The sequence below is a fragment of the Rosa chinensis genome, chromosome 5 (assembly GCF_002994745.2).
Source record: "Rosa chinensis cultivar Old Blush chromosome 5, RchiOBHm-V2, whole genome shotgun sequence".
Taxonomy (NCBI): Eukaryota; Viridiplantae; Streptophyta; class Magnoliopsida; order Rosales; family Rosaceae; genus Rosa; species Rosa chinensis.
This window is the reverse complement of record NC_037092.1, coordinates 23,151,869-23,175,678: the sequence shown is the minus strand read 5'-3', so window position 1 is coordinate 23,175,678 and position 23,810 is coordinate 23,151,869. Positions and strand designations below refer to the sequence as shown.

At 40.0% G+C, this 23,810-nt stretch overlaps 3 protein-coding genes across 8 annotated transcripts; 2 read left to right on the top strand and 1 right to left on the bottom strand.

Annotated features, from left to right (window-relative positions):
• Positions 1 to 1,807: 1,807 nt before the first annotated feature.
• Positions 1,808 to 3,704, bottom strand: LOC112165569 (B-box zinc finger protein 22). Its single transcript, XM_024302126.2, has 3 exons — positions 3,358 to 3,704; positions 2,856 to 3,257; positions 1,808 to 2,329 (listed from the first exon to the last, which is right to left on the bottom strand). The coding sequence occupies exons 1-3, from the start codon at positions 3,532 to 3,534 to the stop codon at positions 2,051 to 2,053; spliced, it is 858 nt and encodes a 285-aa protein (XP_024157894.1). The 5' UTR covers positions 3,535 to 3,704; the 3' UTR covers positions 1,808 to 2,050.
• Positions 3,705 to 12,692: 8,988 nt separating this feature from the next.
• Positions 12,693 to 17,277, top strand: LOC112166477 (receptor-like cytoplasmic kinase 176). 4 transcript variants are annotated; one of them, XM_040519615.1, is made up of 10 exons: positions 12,693 to 12,835; positions 13,037 to 13,102; positions 13,237 to 13,304; positions 13,391 to 13,635; positions 13,942 to 13,993; positions 14,409 to 14,695; positions 14,958 to 15,093; positions 15,199 to 15,344; positions 15,469 to 15,592; positions 16,569 to 17,277. In XM_040519615.1, the coding sequence occupies exons 4-10, from the start codon at positions 13,402 to 13,404 to the stop codon at positions 17,063 to 17,065; spliced, it is 1,476 nt and encodes a 491-aa protein (XP_040375549.1). In that variant the 5' UTR covers positions 12,693 to 12,835; positions 13,037 to 13,102; positions 13,237 to 13,304; positions 13,391 to 13,401; the 3' UTR covers positions 17,066 to 17,277. The 4 variants fall into 4 exon arrangements, with proteins under 4 accessions (XP_040375549.1, XP_040375547.1, XP_040375550.1 ...); XM_040519614.1 differs by lacking the exon at positions 13,237 to 13,304 and adding an exon at positions 12,873 to 12,902 and having other exon boundaries at positions 12,788 to 12,833; XM_040519613.1 differs by lacking the exon at positions 13,237 to 13,304.
• A 323-nt stretch (positions 17,278 to 17,600) lies between these two features.
• Positions 17,601 to 22,449, top strand: LOC112166476 (receptor-like cytoplasmic kinase 176). 3 transcript variants are annotated; one of them, XM_024303332.2, is made up of 7 exons: positions 17,601 to 18,039; positions 18,223 to 18,459; positions 18,683 to 18,918; positions 19,221 to 19,356; positions 19,481 to 19,623; positions 19,715 to 19,838; positions 20,285 to 22,449. In XM_024303332.2, the coding sequence occupies exons 2-7, from the start codon at positions 18,264 to 18,266 to the stop codon at positions 20,722 to 20,724; spliced, it is 1,275 nt and encodes a 424-aa protein (XP_024159100.1). In that variant the 5' UTR covers positions 17,601 to 18,039; positions 18,223 to 18,263; the 3' UTR covers positions 20,725 to 22,449. The 3 variants fall into 3 exon arrangements, with proteins under 3 accessions (XP_024159100.1, XP_024159098.1, XP_024159102.1); XM_024303330.2 differs by having other exon boundaries at positions 18,223 to 18,471; XM_024303334.2 differs by lacking the exon at positions 17,601 to 18,039 and having other exon boundaries at positions 18,326 to 18,463.
• The last annotated feature ends 1,361 nt before the right edge of the window (positions 22,450 to 23,810 follow it).

Here is a 23,810-nt window from a genome sequence, read left to right as displayed (position 1 = left end):
CGGGTTACTTCCCTTCAAAGAAACCACATGGAAGTTTAGTGTCTCTCTTAAAAGTTTAAAAAAATTATGAGAAAATTTATAATTATCAGAGGTTTTCCCTCTACTTCTTTCCTCTGTGAGGTGAAACATTGCAGAATTCCTGCCATGTGCAGTGGTTGTCCAACAACTCAGACGTATAAACGTACCATTGTCCCCAACTCTAGGCAACGGGACAGGTTGTTGATCATTCGTCATTATAGTTGTCGATACATTTTGATTCACATGATTGATATTTGAAATCGAGAAAAGACGGGCTATAAATAAAAATTGAAAAATGACTGTCCATCAGGACGAGTACTCCAACAAAGCAGTGGTAGGCATGGTGCTGGGACGTAAATATCAGTCACAGTGAACAAGTACGGAACTTTCTAGCAGATCATACCAGAACGTGACTGATTGCTTTAGGCAGCATTCCTAGGCCGCGTTTGTTACACAGGATTGTCATTGCCCACCTTAATTTCTATAAGAGTCCTGGACTCCTCTAGCCTGGCTTATGCTATTCTAGTACTTAGACTCATGTTTGGTGATGACAGGACTATCATTGAAGAAAGCCTCTCCGACTCCATCGCAACCCTTCCCCAGAATCGCAATCATCCCAGATTTGGTCTGAATCTGAGCTTCATCTTCGTCTTCGTCTGTGCTTCCAGCCCATAATCTGAGACCCATCGATTATGGACACAGTTCTTGAACACAACCTCAATGATCAGGTCCGTCAAATCAACCTGCCTCAAAACCAAGGTGATCAGAGATACCAGAGCCTTCAAATTAAATAGCATATGGATCACCGAATAATAGAGCTTAAGCTCTTTTAGCTTGGCCTCTTCAGCATTAGTAGGGACGCAAAATGGCACTGTCGCCTGAAAGATGTCAAGATCGAGCTCCTCAACTCCTTTCTTGACCGATATCCGAACCCACTTCTCAAAACTCCTTGGCCACCATCCCTATGTGCACGCACTGCCGTGGGTCTTGGCCGGCGTTGAGCCGTTGGCTTCTTTGAATTCGACGCCTGGAAATGTACAGGCAATAGAGGGAGGAGGAAGAAGAGGCCTCTGATTTTGGGGGTTAAGGTATGGTGAGGAAAGTGAGAGAGAGAGAGAGAGAGAGAGAGCGGGGTCGTGAGAATGATGAATAGTGGAGTAGAAGGAGGCTTGCACAATCCCATGGTTTTTGGTGGGTTTGTGGTAGAAGGTGTTGGAGCTGCTGTTGGGAATGTGGAGTCTCATTAAAAATAGTCCTCCTTGCTGCCAAACATGGGATAACTGGGATTAGACTAGATAAGGATGTCCAATCCCATCCAATCCCATGTAACAAACACCACCCTAAAGTACAATACAATCACCCACAAAACATAAAGGTTGATTCATATCTCTGGTATAAGAATCTTGATGAGAACTGATTGGAACAGAAATTGACATCACAGTTTTTACTAAATGGAATGAAGATAACAAACTAGCTCCAGCACGTAACATGTGAGGCAGAGTGTGATGCGCAGGTCTTGTCTAACAGAGGCCAAGCTGAAATATCTGGAACAGCTTAGGCATTTCTAGAAACTATTAAAGCAGCTAAGAAGCAGCATACTTTATATGTTCACACTTGAAAGGTGCCATATGACAAAATGTGCAAGGTCTTCAACAATATCTTAACAGCCAATCATGAACTCCTTAGGTAGTCCAAGGATCAGATTTGTACCGAAGTACATGATTGTGTTCACTAAAATTTATGAGCATGGTAACAATTCTCGACTTTCCTGTCCAATTAGAAGATGTTCTTACAAATGTCAAAGGGTAAAAACTGAATCTATATGCATTGACAAATACAACTCACTTATCTTATTTTACGCATTGCATTGACGTTTACAGAGTTACAAACACCACATGGGCAGTGGCAAGTAAGACAGTCTACTTTCACATTAGAATGCTTAAAACCACTTTTCTATTCTAGAAGAGGGAGAAGTACACAAAATGCTCTCATAAGCACAAACCAAAACATACAGAAACTTTTGGATCTGGGATTAGAATTGCCTACGACGTTTTGAGAAAGTACCATTCTGTTGACAGTGAAGAGGATTTTCCATTTCTGAATAGCAAACGTCTGGAACAAACACTGCAGAATCCGATGGGTTCTGATAAGTTTTAGGCCAGTATAGCCCCGAGGATGTAGGCGGGGAAGGTACCTCTGGCACCATCCAAGAGATCTCTGGCACCTGACCTATGCACTCGTATTCCTCTTGCTCCTCCTCAGATGATCTTAAAATTGATGAATCAGAAGCCCCAAGTTTACCGCAGTCAGCCTGTGGCAAAATAAATAAGCAACATTATGCAGTGCTAAATTGATAATCACAGGTTCACAACAATAAGTAGTGATCAGACACAAGGGTGGTTTTTTCAAGACAAAATAAAAATTCAACCAAAAAAAAAAAAAAACTAGAGTACAAGCCCTTGCATAGGATATTTCTTGTTAGAAAAAATAAAGTGCAATTTTGTGAGTTCCACAGCTGATGGAGACCCAACTTGCGAACTTAGAATTCCATTTCACAATCTCATGAGGTTTCACTTTCTCAATCTCATGAGGTTTCTCAATCAAAAAAAACTAGAGGAGGATAACACAATCTCATCTCATGAGGTTTCACTTTCACCAAAACCAACTGTCAATAACTGCCTCAAGAAAAGCAAATCTACTCTGACTGGTCTACTCAGACTGGCTAATGGCCAAAGCAGAATTGGAACTGATAATAGAGATTGCAATATCATCATCTCAATACGAAATTACTATACAATGTATAATCAGTTTAAGCATTGGAACCAATGAGCACAGACCTTAGACGATCCATTATCCATGTACCCAAAGCTCTGATCGAAATCAGTGAATCCCAGAAACTCATCTATAGGCCACTGTGGAACAGACCCAGCTGCAGAACCACCAGCAAAAGACATCCCAGCAACACTCGACGGCGCCACTTTGCATTCCTCCGCCAATTGAATGTTTGCTTCACATTTCTTCGCAGCGCCAGGGTCCGGTTTGACAGAAGAAGACGACCCAGCAACACCATCACCACCACCACCAGACCCAGGTGGACTGGACTCCGGCCCAACTTTAATTCCGGTCAGCAAAAACCTCCGGTGACCGGAAACAAAACTATTCGCAGTATGTACAGCAACATCACAGTTCCTACACAGCAGAGCTCTATCCTCCAAACAGAAAAAATACCCAACCCCCTCCTGCAAATCCCCCAAAAAAAAAAAAAAAAACCCAATTTCAGATTTTGATTTCAATTCTGGAATTGGCAAACACTATTCAGCTACTGAAACGACGTCGTACCTGGCAGATATCGCACTTGGGCATGTGGGAGGCGGAGAGAGGAACCCTCTGGTGCTTGCTGGCGAGCTTGTTGGCGGCGTGGACCTTCTCGTCGCAGGCCCAGCAGAGCGCCGCCTCGTCGGCGCAGCAGAGCACGTTCGCCTCCGCCGTCTCGCACACGTTACACTGTATCTTCATATCTCCCACACTTTGTCTCTCTCTCTCTCTCTAAAACCCTCTGTTTCTCTCTCTAAAACCCTCCCCAAAATCTTGTTGAAATAGAAAATGGGTGATCTTTGAGGATGGTGTGGAATACACGTGTTGGCTGTTGACAAGTGTCGTGGCGTGGAAGACCGCCGTTGCTTACTCTGCAACCACTGCGCGGCTATAAATATCTCCAGAAACCTCTTTTGGGCCGGGTCGGGTGGATTAGCGGTATTTCTAGGCTCTTTATGAGTATCCGATTGGATATTAAGGAAAATTGACCGAAAATTTGAATACTATAAAAATAATATCAGAAAGACGTTAGATTTCACAACTGTGTACTTGAAGAAAACAAAAATTTTGAAGAAATATCAAGGATGTTTTGATATTTTGGACTTGGGGGTATGTCTGAGATGCAACTAGGGTGCCTAAACTTTAATGAGAGGGCTTAGTGGTCATTGTGGGAATGGTATGGAATACCTTACATGTTGAAGTTTATGAATTAGATGAGATGGTTTCAGATCTAAGGAATAAAGTGTAGGTGGTCCTAGAAAGATGAAGGTTTATTGTGAGTTATGGGGTAAGGCTACCTAGCTGTACTAATGTTCCAAGTGATCCAACATGTGAAGTTGTGTGTGGTTGGCGATGCTTTAAATCCAAGGTATTCTGCTCTATTATTACTTAAGAGATGGCTAGTGAGAGATATATATGAGTAAAATTATGACTCCAATAACTCAATAAGTGTTCCCTTAGTTATTCAATTATAAAAATAAGTGATTTTTTTTTTTTTAAGATAAAGAGCACATGCATGCATTAATATGGTCCTGATTTATGGGCAAAGAATAGTACAAAGAAGACTACTCTATTTTGACATTAGTAGCTCAGAGTAGTCTATGCTAACAAAAACACTTCATCTCGTAGGAATTCTACCTTACTTCAAACACCGAGCATGCCATTATATATGGTACGTTGAAACCAAGTACTTATACAAAGGCTCCTAGAGGAGCTTCAACTAGCATAGACAAAACAAACCCGATCAAGTTGAAAGTAATCAAGGTTCGTCACCTAACTAACAACTTGAAAAAACTAACATAAAAAAATGCTTAGACTAGGTCAGAGCCCACTACCTCCCAAAAAAGGGAATTATTGAAAAAAAAAAAAAAACAAACAAACAAACTAGGGCTAAACAAGCAAACAGCCCACTAGGCCCAACAAAACCAGTAGACTAGCCCAAAGACATGGCCCAACACTAGGAGCCGAACACACTGAGTCCACCACTAGAATCCCAAGCCAATGCTTCGATGAAGATGACAGACCCTAGAAACCCGCACCAACGCAGCCGTATATCTGCCGCCATTGACCCAGTCTGACACCGACCCGCCAATGAAGCACCATTGCCGCCCACGTTGAAGAAAGCTACATACACGCCAAAACCGGATCCTAGGATCCATGAAGATCCGAGCAGCCAAACTCACTCCCTATGGAATCCCGTCCTGATAGAACACACAGTCTCTCCACCTCCCCTTGAAATCCAAGCTAGCAGCCCCGAGCGCATGAACTCCTCCCCAAAACGAATCCAAACGGATCTGAAACGAACCAAGCATTTGACCACAACAATGTCCAACCTAAAAGCCTCATCAGATGAGTGAGAAAAACGTACTCCCCGCCTGGTTACACTGACCTCACCGCGACAAGACCATGGCCTGCCTTAGCGAGGGAGCTGCTGGACAAGAAATAGAAGAGGCACGAAGAGAAAACCAAAGGAGTCGTGCGTTGAGGCACGTTCTAGGAAGAAACCCTAATCTAGGTGCTTGCTACTATCATTTTTAGAGGAAAACAAATATACAGTATAAGAGCTAAGGGCCTATTTGGTAACTTAACTAGAATTTGTCTTTTTTTTTTTTTTTGAAAAGTAGTTTCATTAAATCAGATAACAATTACATTGTTTCGAATGACATCCCTTATAATGTCGGGAGCTAGTATAAACCATACTTAACTGTCACTATCTCTTAAAGCATGGGAAGCTAACTTATGGTAACTACATTAGCTTCTTGTTGAACATGAGTAACACTAAAACCCGAATGGCCTTGCAATAATTGCCTAACCTCCTTGATCAACAAATTCATAGTCGACAAATCTTGAGAAGGAGAGTTAATAGCTTGAACCAAAAGTGAGCAATCACTTTCAAAAAAAATTACCTCTTCATGGTGCAAAGACCGGGCTAGTAGAATGCCATCTCAAAGTGCCAGCAGCTCGGCATGAAATGGTGATGTGAGTAGAGCATATGGTTTCATCTATCCAGCTATGAAACTACCCACATCATTACGTAGAAAACAACCCATTCCACCTCATCTGGAAGATGCTTGATACGCTCCATCGCAATTCATTTTATACTGACCTATTGATGGAGCCTTCCAACGTGCAGGTTGCTGGCTTTGTCTATGAGGGCTAGCATTATACTTCTTAAACTCTTCATACCATCCAACAATTAACAATAAGGTTTCAAACGCGTGTTTTCCTTTTTGTTCCTACACTTGGGCATTACTATTCTTCCATATTCCCCAAAGCAACATCAAAGCCTTGTTTAGCTCTTCTTTAGATAGTGTCGGTACTATGGCCAGAAACCACTCTTGAATAGAAGCAATGGCCGATCCCTACCAACTAACACCAGCTCTACTCCACACCTCACATGCATGTAGGCAATTAATGAACAAATGCAAACTATCTTCATAATTATGAGCACATAAACTATAATCCAAAGCACCATTATAGCCTTTAGTACTAAGGCTAACCCGAGTAGGTAAGATATTGCTTACCAATCTCCATGCGTGCAAACCACCTTACTGAGTACTGTAGCACTCCAAATTGCCTTCCACACCACCCTTAAGGCGTCTATAGGGGGTTTAGGAGCAAGAACCAAGCCAAGTGCCAAATCTTTTGCTATATAGTATGCACTATTAGTTGTAAAGAAGCCTTTTTTTGTTTAAATGCCACACTTGTCTGTCCCCACTTATAGACTAACTTAGCGGTATGTTGAGTATAAACTCAATGTCACCTTGATTGAAATGCCTCTGAATGATATTTAAATCCCAAGTTTGAGTAACAGGATCAATAAGCTTCGCCACAAATCTAGGGGCATCTCGAGAGGGTGGAGAAGATGGGCAGTGAGGGTATACATCTGGGATCCAGTTATGCTTCAAATATTTCTATCTGAGATCCATCACCAACTTGCCATCTTAGCCCTCAAAGAAGTACTTGGCATGCTTCCCATATACTACGCCAAGAGAAAGAAGGTGTTTGTAGCAATCTTGCACAATCTTGCTATAAGAGAATCTGGAGTTTATAGCAATCTCCAACTCTGTTTGGCAAGCATCGCTAAATTAAACCCGTGCAGGTTTTTAAAAGCCATACCACCATCCTACTTTGAGATACACAATCCCTCCCAAGATCTCCAACGGATTTTATTCTTGTCCTCCGAGTCTCCCCACCAAAACCCCACACATAACTTATGCAAGTCATCACATAACCCTATTGGTAGGTTATAATAGTTCATCATATACATTGGAACAGATTGCCCCACTGCTTTGATTAATATCTCCTTGCCCACACCATTTAACAACTTAGCTCTCCAGCTCACTACCTTATTCGTAAGCTTTTCTTTCAAATAACTAAAGACAGCTGATTTTTTCCTGCCTACATGTGTGGGTAGACCCAAATATCTGTCGTGTTTCTCCACATGCTTCGTTCCCAACATACTAGCTAGAAATTCCTGTCTATTCATATCCATTCCCCAACTAAAAGCCACTTCGCTATTTTGCAAATTTACACGCTGCCCTGAAGCAATTTCATACTTGTACAATATATTTCGAAACTGTTGGCATTCTTTCTAGGTCGCAGTTCCAAAAACAAAACTATCATCCGCAAAAAGTAGATGATGTAAAACTGATGCATGAGAATTAATTTGAATACCTTGCAACTACTGCTGACGCACAAAATGTTCAATCAACGAACACAGACCCTCTCCACACAAAATGAACAAATATGGTGATAATGGATCCCCTTGCCTGATGCCCCTAGTTGGCTTCACATAACCTCAAATATCCCATTTAATAGAAAAGAATAACTCACTATTTTGATGCTTGTCATGATCAACTCCACCCATGCCTGAGCAAAACCCAACTTCATAAGCATATTTTTGAGGAAACTTCATTCAAGTCAGTCATAAGCCTTACTAAAGTCCAACTTCAAGGAAAAATGTTTTGATGCCTTCCTTATCTTAGTATGTAAGAAATGAGCTACCTCTGTTGCCACCAATGTGTTATATGAAATTAACCGTCTCGGGACAAAAGCACTCTACAACGGAGAAATCACCTTCCCCAACAAACCTTTCAGCCTATTTGCCAACACTTTCGAGCAAATATGATAAAGAATATTACATAAAGCTATAGGCTGTAGATCTATCATATTCTTAGCCTCTTGTACTTTCTGAATCAAAGTTATATGAGTAAAATTAACCTCGTGAATAAGAGTGCCAGAGGTTAAAAATGAGCGCACCGCACTGCAAACATCACTTCCAACCGTGCTCCAATACTTTTGGAAGAAAAATGGAGACATTCCGCTTAGATGGATGCATTTGGAAAGCAGCTGCTCTAATCTCATCATCAGTATACACAGGTAACAGTTCCTAGTTCATTTCATTCATTACTCTAGGAGTCACTGTGCCTAGAATCATGTTCATGGCCACTTCATTTGGACCCTCTATTGAAAACATTTTGCGATAATAATTACTCACATCCTTCTCAATTTGGTTAGCCTCCGTTACACTACTTCCATTGGCATCAAACAACCCTTTAATAGTGTTATGTTGCCTCCGATTAGATGCTCGCCGGTGGAAATATGCAGTATTTCTATCACCCTACTTCAACCACATTTCTTTTGATTGTTGACTGCATATGGTCTCTTCTTATGTCAATAGCTCCTCAAGACGAATATTCAACTCTTGCTTTTCCTGGTTCATAGCAGAGTCAAAAGGTGCCTCCAACAATTCATTCAACCTTGCCCTAACTGCCCGCATTTCAACTTGACGAAACTGAAAAGTATCACGCTGCCATGTATTAAGAGTAGTGCCAGTATTACGGATCTTCTGACAAACCCTGCTCATAGGATCACCCTCCGTTACCCCTTGCCAACCACTCTTCACAACATGGGCTGCACCAATGTCCTCACAAGTTTAGCTTTCATCCTACCTCTCTTTTTGCTGGTGCCCACCTTTCTAGTGATCCAAATTGGTATCTTGACACTGGAGCAACGCATCATATGACAGCTATGCCTGTCAACAATCCACAATCTTATGGTGGGCCTCATAATATATAAATATATATATATATATATGGGTAATAGGGACTCTATGCCCATTTCCCATACTAGTAACCTCCCTTTTTCATTAGGTTCTTCTAATTTTTCTTTACAAAATGTCTTTCGCATTATGTCAATTCGTCAAAATCTTCTCTCTGTTGCTCGTTTCACCAAGGACAATCTTGTTTTCTTCCTATTTGCTTCAGATTTCTATCAAATCTATTGTTTACGTACTGGTCGTTTGTTGTTTCAAGGCCCATGCAAAGATGATCTCTATCCGCTTTGCTTATCTTCCAAGTCCACAATCCCTCATGCACTCTCCTCTATTTACTCGTCTCTTTGGCACAATCGCTTAAGTCATCTATCCTCTTTCGTTTTAGCTCATTAAGGATCTACTCTTCGCTCCACACTTTCTTCTAATTCCTTTTGTAATAATTGCTCACTTAGCAAGTCCCACCAATTATCTTTTCCATCCAAAAATATTTTTGCTTCTTCTCTATTTTCCATAATTCATAGTTACGTATGGATGTCTCCTACCTTGTCTGTAACTGGTTTCAAATATTATGTTCTTTTCACAAATGAATACTCTCATTATACATGGGTTTATCTTATGCACTGGAAAAATGAGGTCCTTACTCATTTTCAAAAATTGGTTGGCATGATTCGCAATATTTTCCACAGTTTTGTACAATACCTCCAAAGTGACAATGGTACAGAATATGTAATCAATGCCTTCTCCCAGTTTTATGACACTTCAGGCATCCAACAACGATTTTCTTGTCTATACGTACACCACAACAAAATGGGCTTGCTGAAAGAAAACATCGACATATTGCCACTATTGTTCGCACTCTACTTCTCACCTCGGGTGCTCCTTAAAATATTTGGGTTGAGGCTATTCTCACATCTGTATATCTCATTAACCTTCTTCCCACTCTTACTCTAAATTGGGATGCTCCTCACACACATCTCTATGGTTATCCTTCTTCTTATTCCTCTCTTTGTGTTTTTGGTTGCTCATGCTTTCCTTACCTAGGTGCAAATGTTCCCAACAAATTGTCTAGTTGTAGTGTCGAATATGTCTTCCTTGGTTATAGTCCCCACCACAAAGGTTATCGTTGTCTCGATCCAAACACCGGTCGTGTCTCTGTCTCGCGTCATGTTTTATTTAACAAAACTAATTTTCCCTACAAAAACTTGTAGGTACACACTAATTCATCTTCAGATCACTTCGAGTTCACTCTTCTCTCCAACCGAGTTAACATTGCACCTCCACAGGCCATCCTGCCTAGCCCAAGCCTTACTGATCACCAAATTGAGCAATCTGCCCTTCCTTCTCGCGCAGATCAAGACATCTGTTCTCCTCTACCTTCACCCAACTCGTCCACGATATCATTGCCTCCTCTACCTATCATCGTGGCTCCTGATCATCAATCTCTGACCACCGCATCTCCATAGACCACAACCGCTCCAAATTCAATCCCAAAGTTTAGGCGCACAGCCTTGTCTCAACCTCCAGAGGTCATTCTCAATCTATCGCTCCCTGCGACTTCAGCTCCGCCGCTACAGTCCACAGCCCGTTCCACCTAGTTCATCCCCATTCATTGTTGTGACCACATCAGCAGCTGCTCCATCCTATACCCTTCCGCTGTCAGCAGCAGCTCCATCACAGACCTTTCCGGTGTTGTCTCCACCTCAAGAGTCTTCTCCAGCATCTCCCGCCCCTACTCCAGCCGCTTCCCAACCTTCTGCGGCTTCACTGGTCACTTCCTCCACTCACCCCATGACAACTCGGCTCCATGATGGCATCACACAGCCCAAAATTTGAACTAATGACGTAATTATGTGCCCCATTCCTCGAGCTCTTCTCACTGTTATTGAATCAGCTGAACCTACATGTTATACTCAGGCTTCTAAACATGAGGTATGGCATGTTGTAATGACCGATGGGATTAATGCCTTGCTCAAGAACAATACATGGACTCTGGTTTCCCACTCCCCTTCACAACATGTTGTCGGTTGCAAATGGGTATTTCGCATCAAGTGTAAATCCGATGGCTCAGTGGAACGGTACAAGGCATGACTTGTTGCCAAAGGATTCCATTAGCAGCAAGGAATCGATTACAGTGAAACGTACAGCCCTGTCATCAAGCCAGCAACTATTCGCACAGTTCTGTGTCTTGCTGTATCTCGGAGTTGGCCTCTTCATCAGCTTGATATGAAGAATGCATTCCTCCATGGCTATCTCCAATAAGATGTGTACATGTCACAGCCACCTGGGTTTGTTGATCCCTCTCATCCCTCTCATGTTTGCAAGCTCTATAAGGCACTATATGGCCTCAAACAAGCTCCTCGCGCCTGGTTTCACCGCATGAGCTCGTTTATATTATCAGTTGGTTTCCGTATTAGTAAGGCTGATTCTTCTTTGTTCATCTATCAACATGGCTCGCATATCATATATTTCTTACTATATGTTGATGATATTGTGGTTACGGGCAGTAATGATCGGATTCTACAGCACTTCATTGATACCTTAGTCGTGGGTTTGATGTCAAGGATCTTGGTCCTTTGCATTATTTTCTTGGTTTACAGGTCACATCTCATTCCAATGGAATTCACGTGAATCAAGTCAAGTATGCCCATGACATCCTAGTCAAGCATGATCTGTTACTTAACAAACCCATCAGCACACATATGTTTACCAAGTCTCTTCTCCGCACCAATGATGGGGTTTTACTTAACAATCCCACTATGTTCCGCGAGATGGTTGGCTTCTTACAATATCTCACCATTACTCGCCCTGACATAGCCTTTGCAGTCAATTCTGTATTCAATTTATGAGCAAGCCCCGTGTTCCACATCTTATCCCTGCCAAACGTATCCTTCGTTACATCAAAGGAACACTGGTTCATGGTTTGTCTTTCAATCCTCAACGACAACCTGTTCATCTCTTGGCCTACTCGGATGCAGATTGGGCTGGCTGTCCGGACTCATGTCGTTCCACCTCTGGCTACCTCATCTATCTTGGCAGCAACTTAATCTCATGGTGCTCCAAAAAGCAGCCTACCATTGCGCGTTCTAGTGCGGAATCTGAATATCGCTCTCTTACTCATTCCAGTGTCGAAACCACCTGGTTAGGCTTCTTATTATATGAACTTGGTGCTCATATTCAGTTTCCTATCCTGCTTCACTGTGACAACCTCAGTGCAACCTACATGGCATCTAACCCAATTTTCCATGCCTGTACAAAACATATTGAGTTAGATTATCACTTTGTCCATGAAAAAGTAGCACTTGGTAGTCATCGTGTTAACTATGTCCCTTCGGTGGATCAACCTGTTGATCTTCTCATAAAACCACTTCATAAGCATCGTCATCTTCTCCTCCATACCAAACTTGTGCATCCAGAACCGCCCAGTTTGAAGGAGGGTGTGTTAGAGAGAATAGTGCAGTGTCTACAATCTAGCATCAGTTTTGATTAGTCGTATATTTGTTGTAAATGCATATCAGTTTCTGATTTGCTGTAATTACTATTTATTCTCTTTGTGTAACTGCAACAATTAGGCTGCTATATAACTGTATACTTGTAATGAGAAAAATAATGAAAATCATATTCAACAAGTATAGATATGAAAGTTAATAGTTCAAAAAAATACAGACACTATTTGGACGATTTTTCATTTCTTTTTATACCAGCAGAATTGTCTTACTAATTGATGCAAATTGTCATCAGACGTCACACATTGAAGAATTGGTCGTGCTTGACTGCTTGTACAGCTTGTATTTATGAATATTAATATTGTTTTTGGAATGGAAAAAAAACAAATCATTCTTTGGTTGACGTCTGGACCTCTTTCTTCTCCGCTTTCCAAGAGCTTTCTGTCTCTGTTTTCGATCTGGTTCCAAAGTTATGAAATGTCCCACATTCCTATTCATCTTTGTAACTTACAAAGATGAATAGGAATGTGGGACTAGGCTTGTAAGACTTGTGTTCATTCATCAGCCTTGTAAGTTTGTACTGTGCATATTTACAGATTTCTAAGCTGGGCTTGGTAGCTTTCTAGTACGTTTTATTATATAATCTTCTCATCCTTGGTTTAATTTCCCTAATAATAGATTTTTTTGTTCTCTTCATTTCCAGGTTACTGTCCCTTATTGAAGTACCGGAGCTTCAGTACTCAGTGTTGTATTCTGAAGTAGTTACTTGGTAATTTTCTTCTTTTGTTGTACATGCATGTCCCGGTTAAATAGATGGAAACACCGGGTCAAATTAATGGTTTCATGTATTATAATTGATTTGCGAAGTAAATGAATCCTGATATATATAGCCTGCACTTTTAGTTTTTTTTTTTATTAACAGCTCTATGTAGCCTTTATTACAAGCTTCTGATACTGCTATTGCCTACTTGGTAACTAGTTCATTTTCTGATCATATTGTTTTTAGCAAACATTTTGTGATGGACTGGTTTCAGTTGTTAACGATATTGTTTTCCAGCAACTGAGACTATGAGTGGAGGGATTAGGACAAGCGTGAAGGGGTACCTTTTAGCGCAACGCCTCACTTTGGCCTTGGACCCATTGTTGGAAAATGAGAACATCAACAACAATGTCACAGCTCCCCTAGATCCACCTCCACATCCAGTTGAGGACAGTCAGGAGACAACAATGGATTCAGCTACATATGGGCTCGGTATCTGTGACGGTAACATTCCTTGCTTCCCAATGTTGAACTCTGCCAAGGTACTCAAATTAAATCAAACTCTAATTTATGTGTTTTATATGCATGTTTATGCCACATATTCCAGCTGTCCTTGATTTTTGTAGTAGAGCACTGAATCAGTGTTAGTAACTTTGTATACCTGTATTATCCCTAAATTCTTCATAAAGAATCTTCTTATGATATTCCAACTTGGCTACTGGTCTGCTGACGGAAGTGTTGTTCTCCAATTGATCTTCATTAAAGAGTTTTCAGTATATCACTATTCTGTATGTGAGTCTTTGAACTTTCCAGCAGAACTTTAATGGATTGTATTTGTCGACCTGCAGAGCATGGCTTCATACAGGACTAGAACCAGAGCTGAGAGCCCCCCTCCCCAAGGTTCTTTGGCACTTCAATATTTTCAGTTGTACTGTATGTTAAAAGTTCTTAGCTGCTGAAGTTAGCTTCTTTCTCCTTTGATACATGGCGGGATATAAAAAATTTATGAGCTTTTCTAATTAAACCGCAGCCTTTTATAGTTTTATCCATTATCATCTTTAATTCAGATTTTTAATGAAAAGTCGGTTTTCATTGCACCCTTTAATTGTTACTGCCACTACACCATAGACGGTATATCAACTTCGTTATTCTGCTTCGTGCAAACTAAAAATAGTATTGCAATACTGTGTTACGGTAATGGATACTATAGAATTCTTTCTCTAAAACTCTGTCATATTATGAGGGTTGACTATGCACTCCATTTTAGGCATTGCCAATTAATACAAGTTATCTGGAATTTACATTACATGTCTAGGTGTGAATTTGAATAGCAACATACCATCTGTGTCGGTGCCTTTATCTGAGGGGGAGAGATTGCAGTCCTTCAACTTGAAGAGCTTCCACTATAATGAACTGAAAACAGCCACCAGGAACTTTCGTCCTGAGAATATGCTGGGTGAAGGACGTATTTGTTCTTTCTTTAAGGGGTGGATCGATGAGCAATCGTTCACAGCTACCAAGCCCGGTACCGGCATGGCCGTTGCAATAAAGAGGCTTAACCAACAACTACAAGGCACCCTGCAGAGTCACAAGGAATGGATGGTGAGTATCACTTCTATTCTTGCTCAAACGCACTTTTATTACTTAGCGCTGCTTCAGCTAGTTGAGTACTGCACAATCAAGCAGTTGAGAATCTAAGTCGCATTCACGTTTCAAAGAGCTCCTCAAGGAATTGATGATCAACGTTGAAAAGGCCTAAACCTTGATAGAATCTATCTTAATGGATATTCCTCAATTGTTTCCAAATAGATATTGTTTTTCCGGAAATATATAGTTCATTGATGGGGAGCCTCTTGATTTATAGGAAGAAGTTAACTGCCTTGGACAGCTGAGTCACCCAAATCTTGTAAAACTTATTGGTTACTGCCAGAAGGATGACAAGCGGCTTCTGGTGTATGAATTTGTGCCTAAAGGCAGTTTGGAAAATCATATTTTTAGAAGTGAGCTACCAACTTCCCTAATTTTTTTTACCATATGACCTTTAATTGAATCAATTTCATAAGGAGCTCCTTAGGGGCATTTTTTTTTTTTCATTTTTGCAACAGGGTTTTCTTCTTGCTTTCAAATACTGTCATGGAACCTGCGCATGAAGATTGCACTCGGTGCTGCTAAGGCTCTAGCATTTCATCATAGTGATGAGGCAAAATGCATATATGTGGACTTTGAGACATCTAAGATCCTTCTTGATTCAGTATGTGAAACATTCTGCTATTGAATTTTTTAACTCCCAGAAGAGTTATGTTACATTTGCTCACATCATATCTTCATTTTGAAATAACAGAACTATAACGTCAAAATATATGGTTATGGTTTAGCCCAGGAAGGGCCTGAAGGTTATAGGACCCGTCTCTTCACTCTTGGATATAGATGAACTTCCTTGGTATGAATATATTGAGCACAATGGCGGGCCTTATAGAGCTCCTGAGTATATATTTGCAGGTGAGGGTAATCTTCTATCACAACCCTACAAACTGAGTAACATTTAGACAAAGCATATATAAGAGCCTCTTAGCAATATTAAATGAAGACCCCATTCAATTTACTGGAACCTTTGAACTGTCCAATTATATATTTAAGGGGAACTTGATTCTACACCCAAATTCACACACCCCTTTTAGAATAAACCCATCCATAAGAGTGTTTTAATATACACCCAAACCTATTAATTAGGTTTATTCAAAATAAAAAAACATATTAAATATGATAAATATTAAAACCCAATGTTGTTAAGAATTACTAAAGCTGCTACTATTAAATTCCCCATTCACCTTTTAAATAGGATTAATAGTCAAAATCATCTAGCAAATAATATGGAGTTTGATTGACGTTATTGTTGGTATTACCTTCACTTTAGGTTTTAATCGGTACTTAATTTTAGGTGTTTACTTTAATCTCATTATTATGATATAATGATGAATTTTTGGTATGTTTATGCCTATATATAAAAGCTAGTGAATTCATTTGTCATTTTTTTTCTTTGGGCGGAGACCTTTCACAAAGTTGCATCTGATTTCAAAGGATGATTTCAAACGACCTATTCATGAGGTTTATTTCATCATTTTCAAATAGGTACATATATCGTAATTCAAATTACCTATGCATCAGATTTATTTAGTATAATATCTTTGTATGCGACGTAACTTTGTCTACCCAGAACAATGACTTACCATGATCCTCAAACTCCCAAATTCTCTAGGGAACTTGACCATACCTGTTTACTAAATCCGTGGCATATAGCTTCTCTATAGCCACAACTGTGCACCTTGGATTGTTTGCTGTTTTTAATTTTTTATTTGCCAGTAAGTTTCAGCCACTTTATATCATCGTCACCAATAGTACTATAGCATCCATGATGTGATCATTTCATGCACGCTCCAATTACCCTATCTAACCTCTGTCATCTTTTCATGTGAAGATCACTTGAGTCACTTGACCCCCAGAAGCGATGTGTACAGTTTTGGAGTTGTTCTGCTCGAAATCTTGTCAGGCCGACAAGCAATTGACAGAATCCGGCCAGTGGCAGAACAAAATTTAGTTCAGTTTTTTTTTACCAAGGTTCCCACACAAATATGTCATCAAAAAGAAAAAAAGGTTCTCAGACAAAGAGTTCACCAAATTATTGACATTCGTTTGGAAGGCCACTACTCCAAGTCTAGAGCTGTCAAAGCACTTGAACTTGCAAGACAATGCCTGTCAGTGGACCCCAAGTTTAGGCCAGATATGCATCAGGTGATAGAAATATTGGAGAACCTTCAGTCCTCTGGTGACAGGGAAGCCTCTGGGACCTCTCAAACTGAATCTGGCCAAAATCTTCATGGAAATTCTTGCAATGATCCCAACTATCACCGGAGCAGAATCAATCGCAGGCCCAAAGCAACAGCTGCTTCTCCTCCCACGGAATCTGTTTCGTGAACTCTTTATTGCCGGTTTTCAGCAGTTTCATCATTCAAGTAAAATGGGAATTGAGGCAAAAATTAAGGAGGGAATATAATTAAGAAAAAAATTAAGAAACAATGCATTACTGTAACGAGTACTACCCCAACAAATGATTCTTGGTTTGTCTAATGTTCTTGATGATTACTCTTTTCTGTAGCAATTTTCTTTACTGCATGGAAAGAGCAGAGATGCTTTACCTCCAAGATGAAACCACTCAGCACTGTAATAAAGCAGCAGTAGACATATCACAAAAACTATTATGGGCTTGAAAGAACTTGGACCTAGGCCCATAAAAGTCCAACAATTGTAGTCGACGTTTCAGCTATTCCCTCGCTGCTCTGTTTCTTCATCATCTTCTTCAATTCTTCATTTGAAGTAGCGCCAAAACCAATCATGACATCCAAAATAACGACGCTTATTCGGCGCATGTGCTCCCCCTCGCGTATCAGCCAACACCATTATCACTCCAAGCATGAACCAACGGACTATAGTTAGGTAAAAGAAACTAGCTTGAGTTGTTCTGTTTTCTGCGTGCCTAAATTTGAAATATGTATGTGTGCCCTCCAATCAAATTTGATCATAGCTTTATCACAACCAATCAATTGAAACACCCAGTTTTGAATTGGTTGGGACTATACTAGCTTTATCAGACGTAATCGAAGTGTTAACTTTGATCCCTCACATTTTTTTCCCAGAACTTTCTCCGTGACTAATTTGAGCTTCTACAAATATTATTCTTTACAAAAGCGTGTTAATTTGGTCAAACACCCGCGTTAATTTATCTCTTCTATTCTTCTAGAAGAGGGATTTGCCATGTTTCTTTTAATTTTGTTATATCATCTCACATTTGATGAAAACCTCCTTAGTTGATGAACAATTCTCTGTTGTCTTCATCTCCGGATTTACTTGAAGAGCGGAATCAGCTTTCGTGCTCAGAAGCTGTCAACTTGGTACTTTTCTTGCTTCAATGGCTTCATACTTTCCATGATTGAATTGAGTGTATGGTTAAATACTTACTAGTTAAGTTTATGTTTTGGTTAACAACTTTATGGAATTCATTACAAGCTTATGAGATATCATACTATTGTTGCCTACTAGTTCTAAATACTTGAGCTTCTCGGGGGTTTAACTAGGTTTCAGTTGTTAATCATACAATTGCTTGGCGGCGGATACCATGAGTGGAGGGCTTCGTTCAAGCGTGAAGTCGTACCTTAATGCGAAACGCCTCCCTTTCTCTGGGGAAATAGATACAGTGAATGAGACAAATGAGACCATCAATCGCAATTTCAGTGCACTCCAAGCTGCTGTTGATTCCGTGGATAAGAAGAAACCGCAAGAGAAAAGCATTGCTTCGACTTCATATCAGCTCAGTATGTATGACGGTAGCTGGCCGGCCAATGTTGAGCTCTGCTCCAGAGCTTTGTTTATAGGCCTTGTTTTTTTGTTTAATTATGTATAACCAATTTAAACATAGCCTTCCTGCAAATCTGCAATGTGATATTATAAATTTTTTATTTAAACTCTTTTTATTCTTGCAAATTTTTGTCACATGTCTAGGATCAATTCTAATAACAACGCTGTCATCTGTCTCAGTGCCTTCAACTTCGCGGAGAGAAAGGATCTTGCTAAAAAGATTCCTCTTTAATGAACTGAAAGTAGCAACCTGGAACTTTCATCCTCATAATAAGCTGGGTGAAGGTGGTTTTGGTTCTGTTTTTAGGGGGTGGGTTGATGACAATATATCAACAGCTGCCAGCCCCGGTACTGGCATGCTAATTGCTGTGAAGAGGATTAACCAAGAAGGTTTACAGGGTCACAAGGAATGGTTGGTGAGTTTCACGCATACTTCTTTTGCTTACATTCAATTTCAATATGTCTTGCTGGTTCGTTTTCAGTATCCTGAAACTGGCCTCTGTTCAAATTAGTCGAGTATGGTACACATTTGAGAATCTAATACACATTGATGTTCACTTCCTGAAAGTGAAGATTAAAATGGTTAATTACCAGTTGTCATAGAGGGCATTGTTCAGTTTCATGAACAAGTTCTGTTACTTAATATGTGTTACAGATGAATGATGTTACATGTTTTATATTCACAGAAATTTATTTTGTACTGCCTCTTGAACTACAGACAGAAATATACTACCTAGGAAGGCTGCGCCATCCAAATCTTGTGACATTGTTGGGTTATTGCTTCGAGGATGATTGCAGGCTTCTGGTGTATGAATTTATGGCTGGTGGTAGCTTGGATACTCATCTGTATGGAAGTGAGTCACGAATGACCTTCACTCGTTAGCTATTTGACCTTTTAAATGAAGCAATGCCATTAATAATGAGATCAAATATTTCTGTATGTAACATAGTTTTGGTGCCTAAATGTTGTTGGAACAGGAGCTTCTTCCCTTCAACCACTCTCGTGGATCCTGCGTATGAAGATTGCCCTTGGTGCTGCCAACTCTCTAGCATTTATTCACAGTGGTGAGGGAAAAGTGATCCATCGTGACGTCAAAAGTTCTAATATCTTACTGGATTCAGTAAGTGAAACATTTCATTAGTGAATCTTATGGCTTCTAGAAGAATTCTGGTAAACTTGCTAACACTTCATATTTTTCATTCAAATGACAGAACTACAATGCCAAACTCTCTGATTTTGGTTTTGCTAAGGATGGACCAGCAGGTGATAAAAGTCATGTCTCAACATGGGTGATGGGGACACGCGGGTATGCAGCTCCTGAGTATGTTGCTACAGGTGTGTTAATTTTGCAGGATTTTGGCAAGAACCAAGAGATCCTGGCAAAGGAAGAAAATGTGTTTATTGAATGACACTTTTTATCTATTTCTAGCAGAAGAATTTTTCCTCTATCATAAACTTCCATCTATCATTCTTCAGTTTAGTCCAATTTGATCACTCAATACAATAAGCTAAATTCTCTAGTCTCTCAAACCTGCTATATATCCCCAATGAATGTCGAGCTTTCGGTATTAGTTTACGAGGCCAAATTTTGTTGCACTTTTCTTTTGGATATATTATATAGGACTCCTCTTTGAATATTTCCAACCAACTCTCTAAGAAACTATAAACTTTCCAACTATATGAACCATGTGAAGTGCTATTGACTTTGTTTACCAGTAAAACATATTACTGTTCTCTCTTCTGATCATTCTTTCATTTTCATTTTTTTCTGTATGTTGTAGGTCATTTAACCCGCAAGACTGACGTGTATGGTTTTGGAGTTGTTATGCTCGAATTGTTGACTGGAAAACCAGTTCTTGACACTAGCCGGCCAACCAGGGAACGCAATTTAGTCGAATGGGCCAGACCTTACTTTGCTAGCAAACGCAGAGTTCTTAAAATTTTTGATGCTCGTATTAAAGGCCAGTATTCTGTGGCTGCAGCTCGTAAAGCAGCTAACCTTACAAATCAATGCTTATCAACAGAACCCGAGTTGAGGCCAAACATGAATGAGGTGGTAAAAGCGTTGGAGCAGCTTCAGGAATCCGGTAACAATGAGGGTTCAGGAATCTCTCACAAAGAGCCTCGCCAATCTCCATATTCCAATTCAAACAGTGCCAAATCAAGCTGGAGAAGCTGGATCAGCTTCAGGTCATCTTCTTCCCACAGCTACATAAGATAGTCATGCATGTGTTATATACATTGATTCAAAGGAAAATGGGGCAGGAGGGAAAGAAAGTAAAGGAGACAAGGCTGTCATGTTTATATTGAAATCTATATCTTGTAATTTGCACTGCTGCATTTGATTACTGTCCATGAAGCGTTTTCATTTTGTGCCTGAAGATGAGTTTCAGTTTAATTCCGAGGAATTATCGACTTGTTTCGATCGTGCTGTACTTGGTGGAGTTTCAGCTAGTTCTGATAAGATGAAGACATTAGCATATCAAAAGCACAAGATTACAAGCCTGCACAAGAGAACAAGTAACAACACAGTATGGTAGCAGAAGACAATATTGGAGACAACTCGTTCTCTCTCGCCCAAGTACAATTGACAGAGCTTGTTGCTACATTGCAGACTAAGAAGACCAAGCATGACCACGTATTGAACTACACATCTGACATCTCTGTTAACTTTCACATGTGATCTTGATGTCTAATAGCAGCTAGGCTTGCTCAGAGTTGTAGTATAAATATGTGTTCTTTTATGTAATCATCATCCACTTAAATCAAGCAAATTCCATTTCTCTTTATGGTATCAGAGCCATCTGCCTAATAGCTCTTGATCATGTGAACTCCAAAACTCTCCAAAATTTCTCCATACACCCACGGGTCTAAAACCGATTGCAGCATGTATGAATCCTTCTTCTTAGTTCAATTTCCAATTCAACTCCGTTTACTTTCTTCTTTACATTCTTGTTATGTCCTCAAGACTAAGATCTTTCATATTTCACTTCAATTTTTCAGTCTCAATTCCCTTTTCTCTTGATATCTTTTCTGGCACCATCATGGCAGATGCACCATGTTTCACTTCCCCACCATGCCCCAACAACACTTCTCCTCCATAACTTCCTTCCAATTAACCTTAGATTGTTGTTTGGAAAATTGCAACCCCATCCCTCTGTTCATTTACTCTCTCACTCTCTCTGCTTCTACAAGCTACCTCTTTTTCATTTCTCTTCAAAAGAAAATCCTTTTCATTTAGACTCCTGCTTAACAACTCTCTCAGCTCTCTCCAAATTTCAGAGAATGATCTTCTCTCTATGCTCTCTCTTCCTCCTCGTGCTGAATAACAACAGTGATCTGCTTTCACCTTTCGATTGCTCAACCTCGTTGCATATCTCTCTTCTTCATTAGTCTCTCTTCTGCAACGACATCTCTCTTCTACTTCGTATTTGCTTCTTCTATGTTTCATCTTTACTTAGTTCTGAGTTTCCCTCATCATCCTTGTTCAAGCAATTTTATATAGATTTTCTACTACCTCTCTTTTAAAAGCTTCTCCATCTCATTCTTCTTCTCCTCATCATTTGAAATCTGAAATTTCAAGGTCAAATTCCCGTACCATAGCCTGCTCACTCATAGTTTTCTTCTCACACCTACCATGGTAATCACTTCTTTGTCACCCCAAAAGAACAAAGACATTACTCATCTGCTATATAATCAAGTCCATCTCTTTTCTCATTTTCTGTGTTTTTAAATCTCTATTCCCTCTTTCTCCCCACATCCTCTATTTCCCTTTCCTTCCTTTTTCATCTCCACATGCTTACAAAATCTCTTCCTTGCTTGTTAGAAACGAACATTATGCACTTCTCTTGCCTTTACTTTGGTTTTAGTATATCTCTGCCTTGATTTTGTTTCTGCCTTAACTTTGTTCAAACCTCTATGCTAAACTCAGCCAACATAGCACACAAAAGTGTTGGCGTGAGTCACTCTCCATAATTGTAGGAATTGTAGTATAATTAGGATTGTATAGTTAAGGAGAATATTATGTAGTTAAGGGGGAGAATATTATGTAGTTAAGGGGGAGAATATCACTGTGTAATTAGCTTCCTATTAGGAATGTGTGTACTTTGTATATGTACTCCATCTTTGGAGAAGATCAATACATTAGAAATTCCCAAACTTCCTCTTTGCCTTTGTTTTGTTTAACATGGTATCAGAGCGGGTCTCTTTCCAATTGCGTCTCCAATTGTCATGGGCCCGAATTTGGGTTTCGTATATTGCCATTGAAAAATTCCGATTGGATTGTTACCAAGTGTCCGATGTGAGCCTTAGATTGTTATATTGGCCAAGTCTCCAATATGAGACTTGTGTCCCAATTTCCAATTTGGGAATTAGATTGTTAATTAATTTCATGTGCAGACCTAGAGTTAGGTTGCACGTGAGGGGGCGTGTTGAAGAGGAAAGATCTCATATTGGAAAAGTGACAAATAAAATAGAACTTATAAGTTGGTGGATCTCACCCAATTATGCTGAGCCTTTTTGTGATTAAAACCCAACACCTAATGGGTGGTTAAGTTGAGACAATATCGGTACAATGGTGGACCACGGGCTAGGCTTGTCGCTATTTAACATGGTATCAGAGCAGAGATCTGTCTGGACTCTGTTCGTTTGTTTCCGCTGCAAATTTGTCTTTGTACTCTTTAAGAGTTTGTCCTTTGTCTTCATCCTCTGTTCCTTTTGCCCTAAAACCCTAAAGTTTGCACTACCTTGCCGTCAACCTCTCCTTCCTTAGCCGTGTCAAATTTTGTGGTTTGTGTTGCTACTTGAAGAAGAAGAATGGCATATTTGTCCCTTAGTTCGTTGTTCAACAGTCAGGTGACTTGCTACTATTGTAAAACTATTGGCCACTACAAGAGTCAATGCCCCAAGGCTAAGACTCAACTCCAATAGCTCTGGTTGGAAAAGAAGTAACAATGGTCAGAAAAGTAAGGTGGCAATCCAACTAGTGTAGGGGCAAGAACCTGATTTCTATGATGTGGAGGGTCAAGATCAAACTAAGGGTAATGTTTCCCTAATTCAGGAGAATCAAGGTAAAATTGGTGTCGCTTTAAATGTTTCTGGCTTTACTGGTAGTAATACATGGATAATTGATTCTGGTGTGTCTGATCATATGACCTATGATAAGTCTTTCTTCGTCACGTTGTCCTCCTCATCCATAACACATGTCTCTAATGCCAATGGTGAGTCCTTTCCGGTCTTAGGAATTGGGTTAGTCCAGGTTACACCGTCCATTACTCTTTATAATGTCCTCTATGTACCCTCTTTATC

Coding starts and splice junctions, on each gene's coding strand:
- LOC112166476 (XM_024303330.2), top strand. CDS start 18,264: ATGAGTGGAGGGCTTCGTTCAAGCGTGAAGTCGTACCTTAATGCGAAA. Junction 18,472..18,682: donor TCAGCTCAGTATGTATGACG/GTAGCTGGCCGG, acceptor CATCTGTCTCAG/TGCCTTCAACTTCGCGGAGA. Junction 19,839..20,284: donor TCCTGAGTATGTTGCTACAG/GTGTGTTAATTT, acceptor TGTATGTTGTAG/GTCATTTAACCCGCAAGACT.
- LOC112166477 (XM_040519613.1), top strand. CDS start 13,402: ATGAGTGGAGGGATTAGGACAAGCGTGAAGGGGTACCTTTTAGCGCAA. Junction 13,994..14,408: donor TGAGAGCCCCCCTCCCCAAG/GTTCTTTGGCAC, acceptor TTACATGTCTAG/GTGTGAATTTGAATAGCAAC. Junction 15,345..15,468: donor CTAAGATCCTTCTTGATTCA/GTATGTGAAACA, acceptor GTTATGGTTTAG/CCCAGGAAGGGCCTGAAGGT.
- LOC112165569 (XM_024302126.2), bottom strand. CDS start 3,534: ATGAAGATACAGTGTAACGTGTGCGAGACGGCGGAGGCGAACGTGCTC. Junction 3,258..3,357: donor CCAAGTGCGATATCTGCCAG/GTACGACGTCGT, acceptor GGGGATTTGCAG/GAGGGGGTTGGGTATTTTTT. Junction 2,330..2,855: donor TGGATAATGGATCGTCTAAG/GTCTGTGCTCAT, acceptor ATTTTGCCACAG/GCTGACTGCGGTAAACTTGG.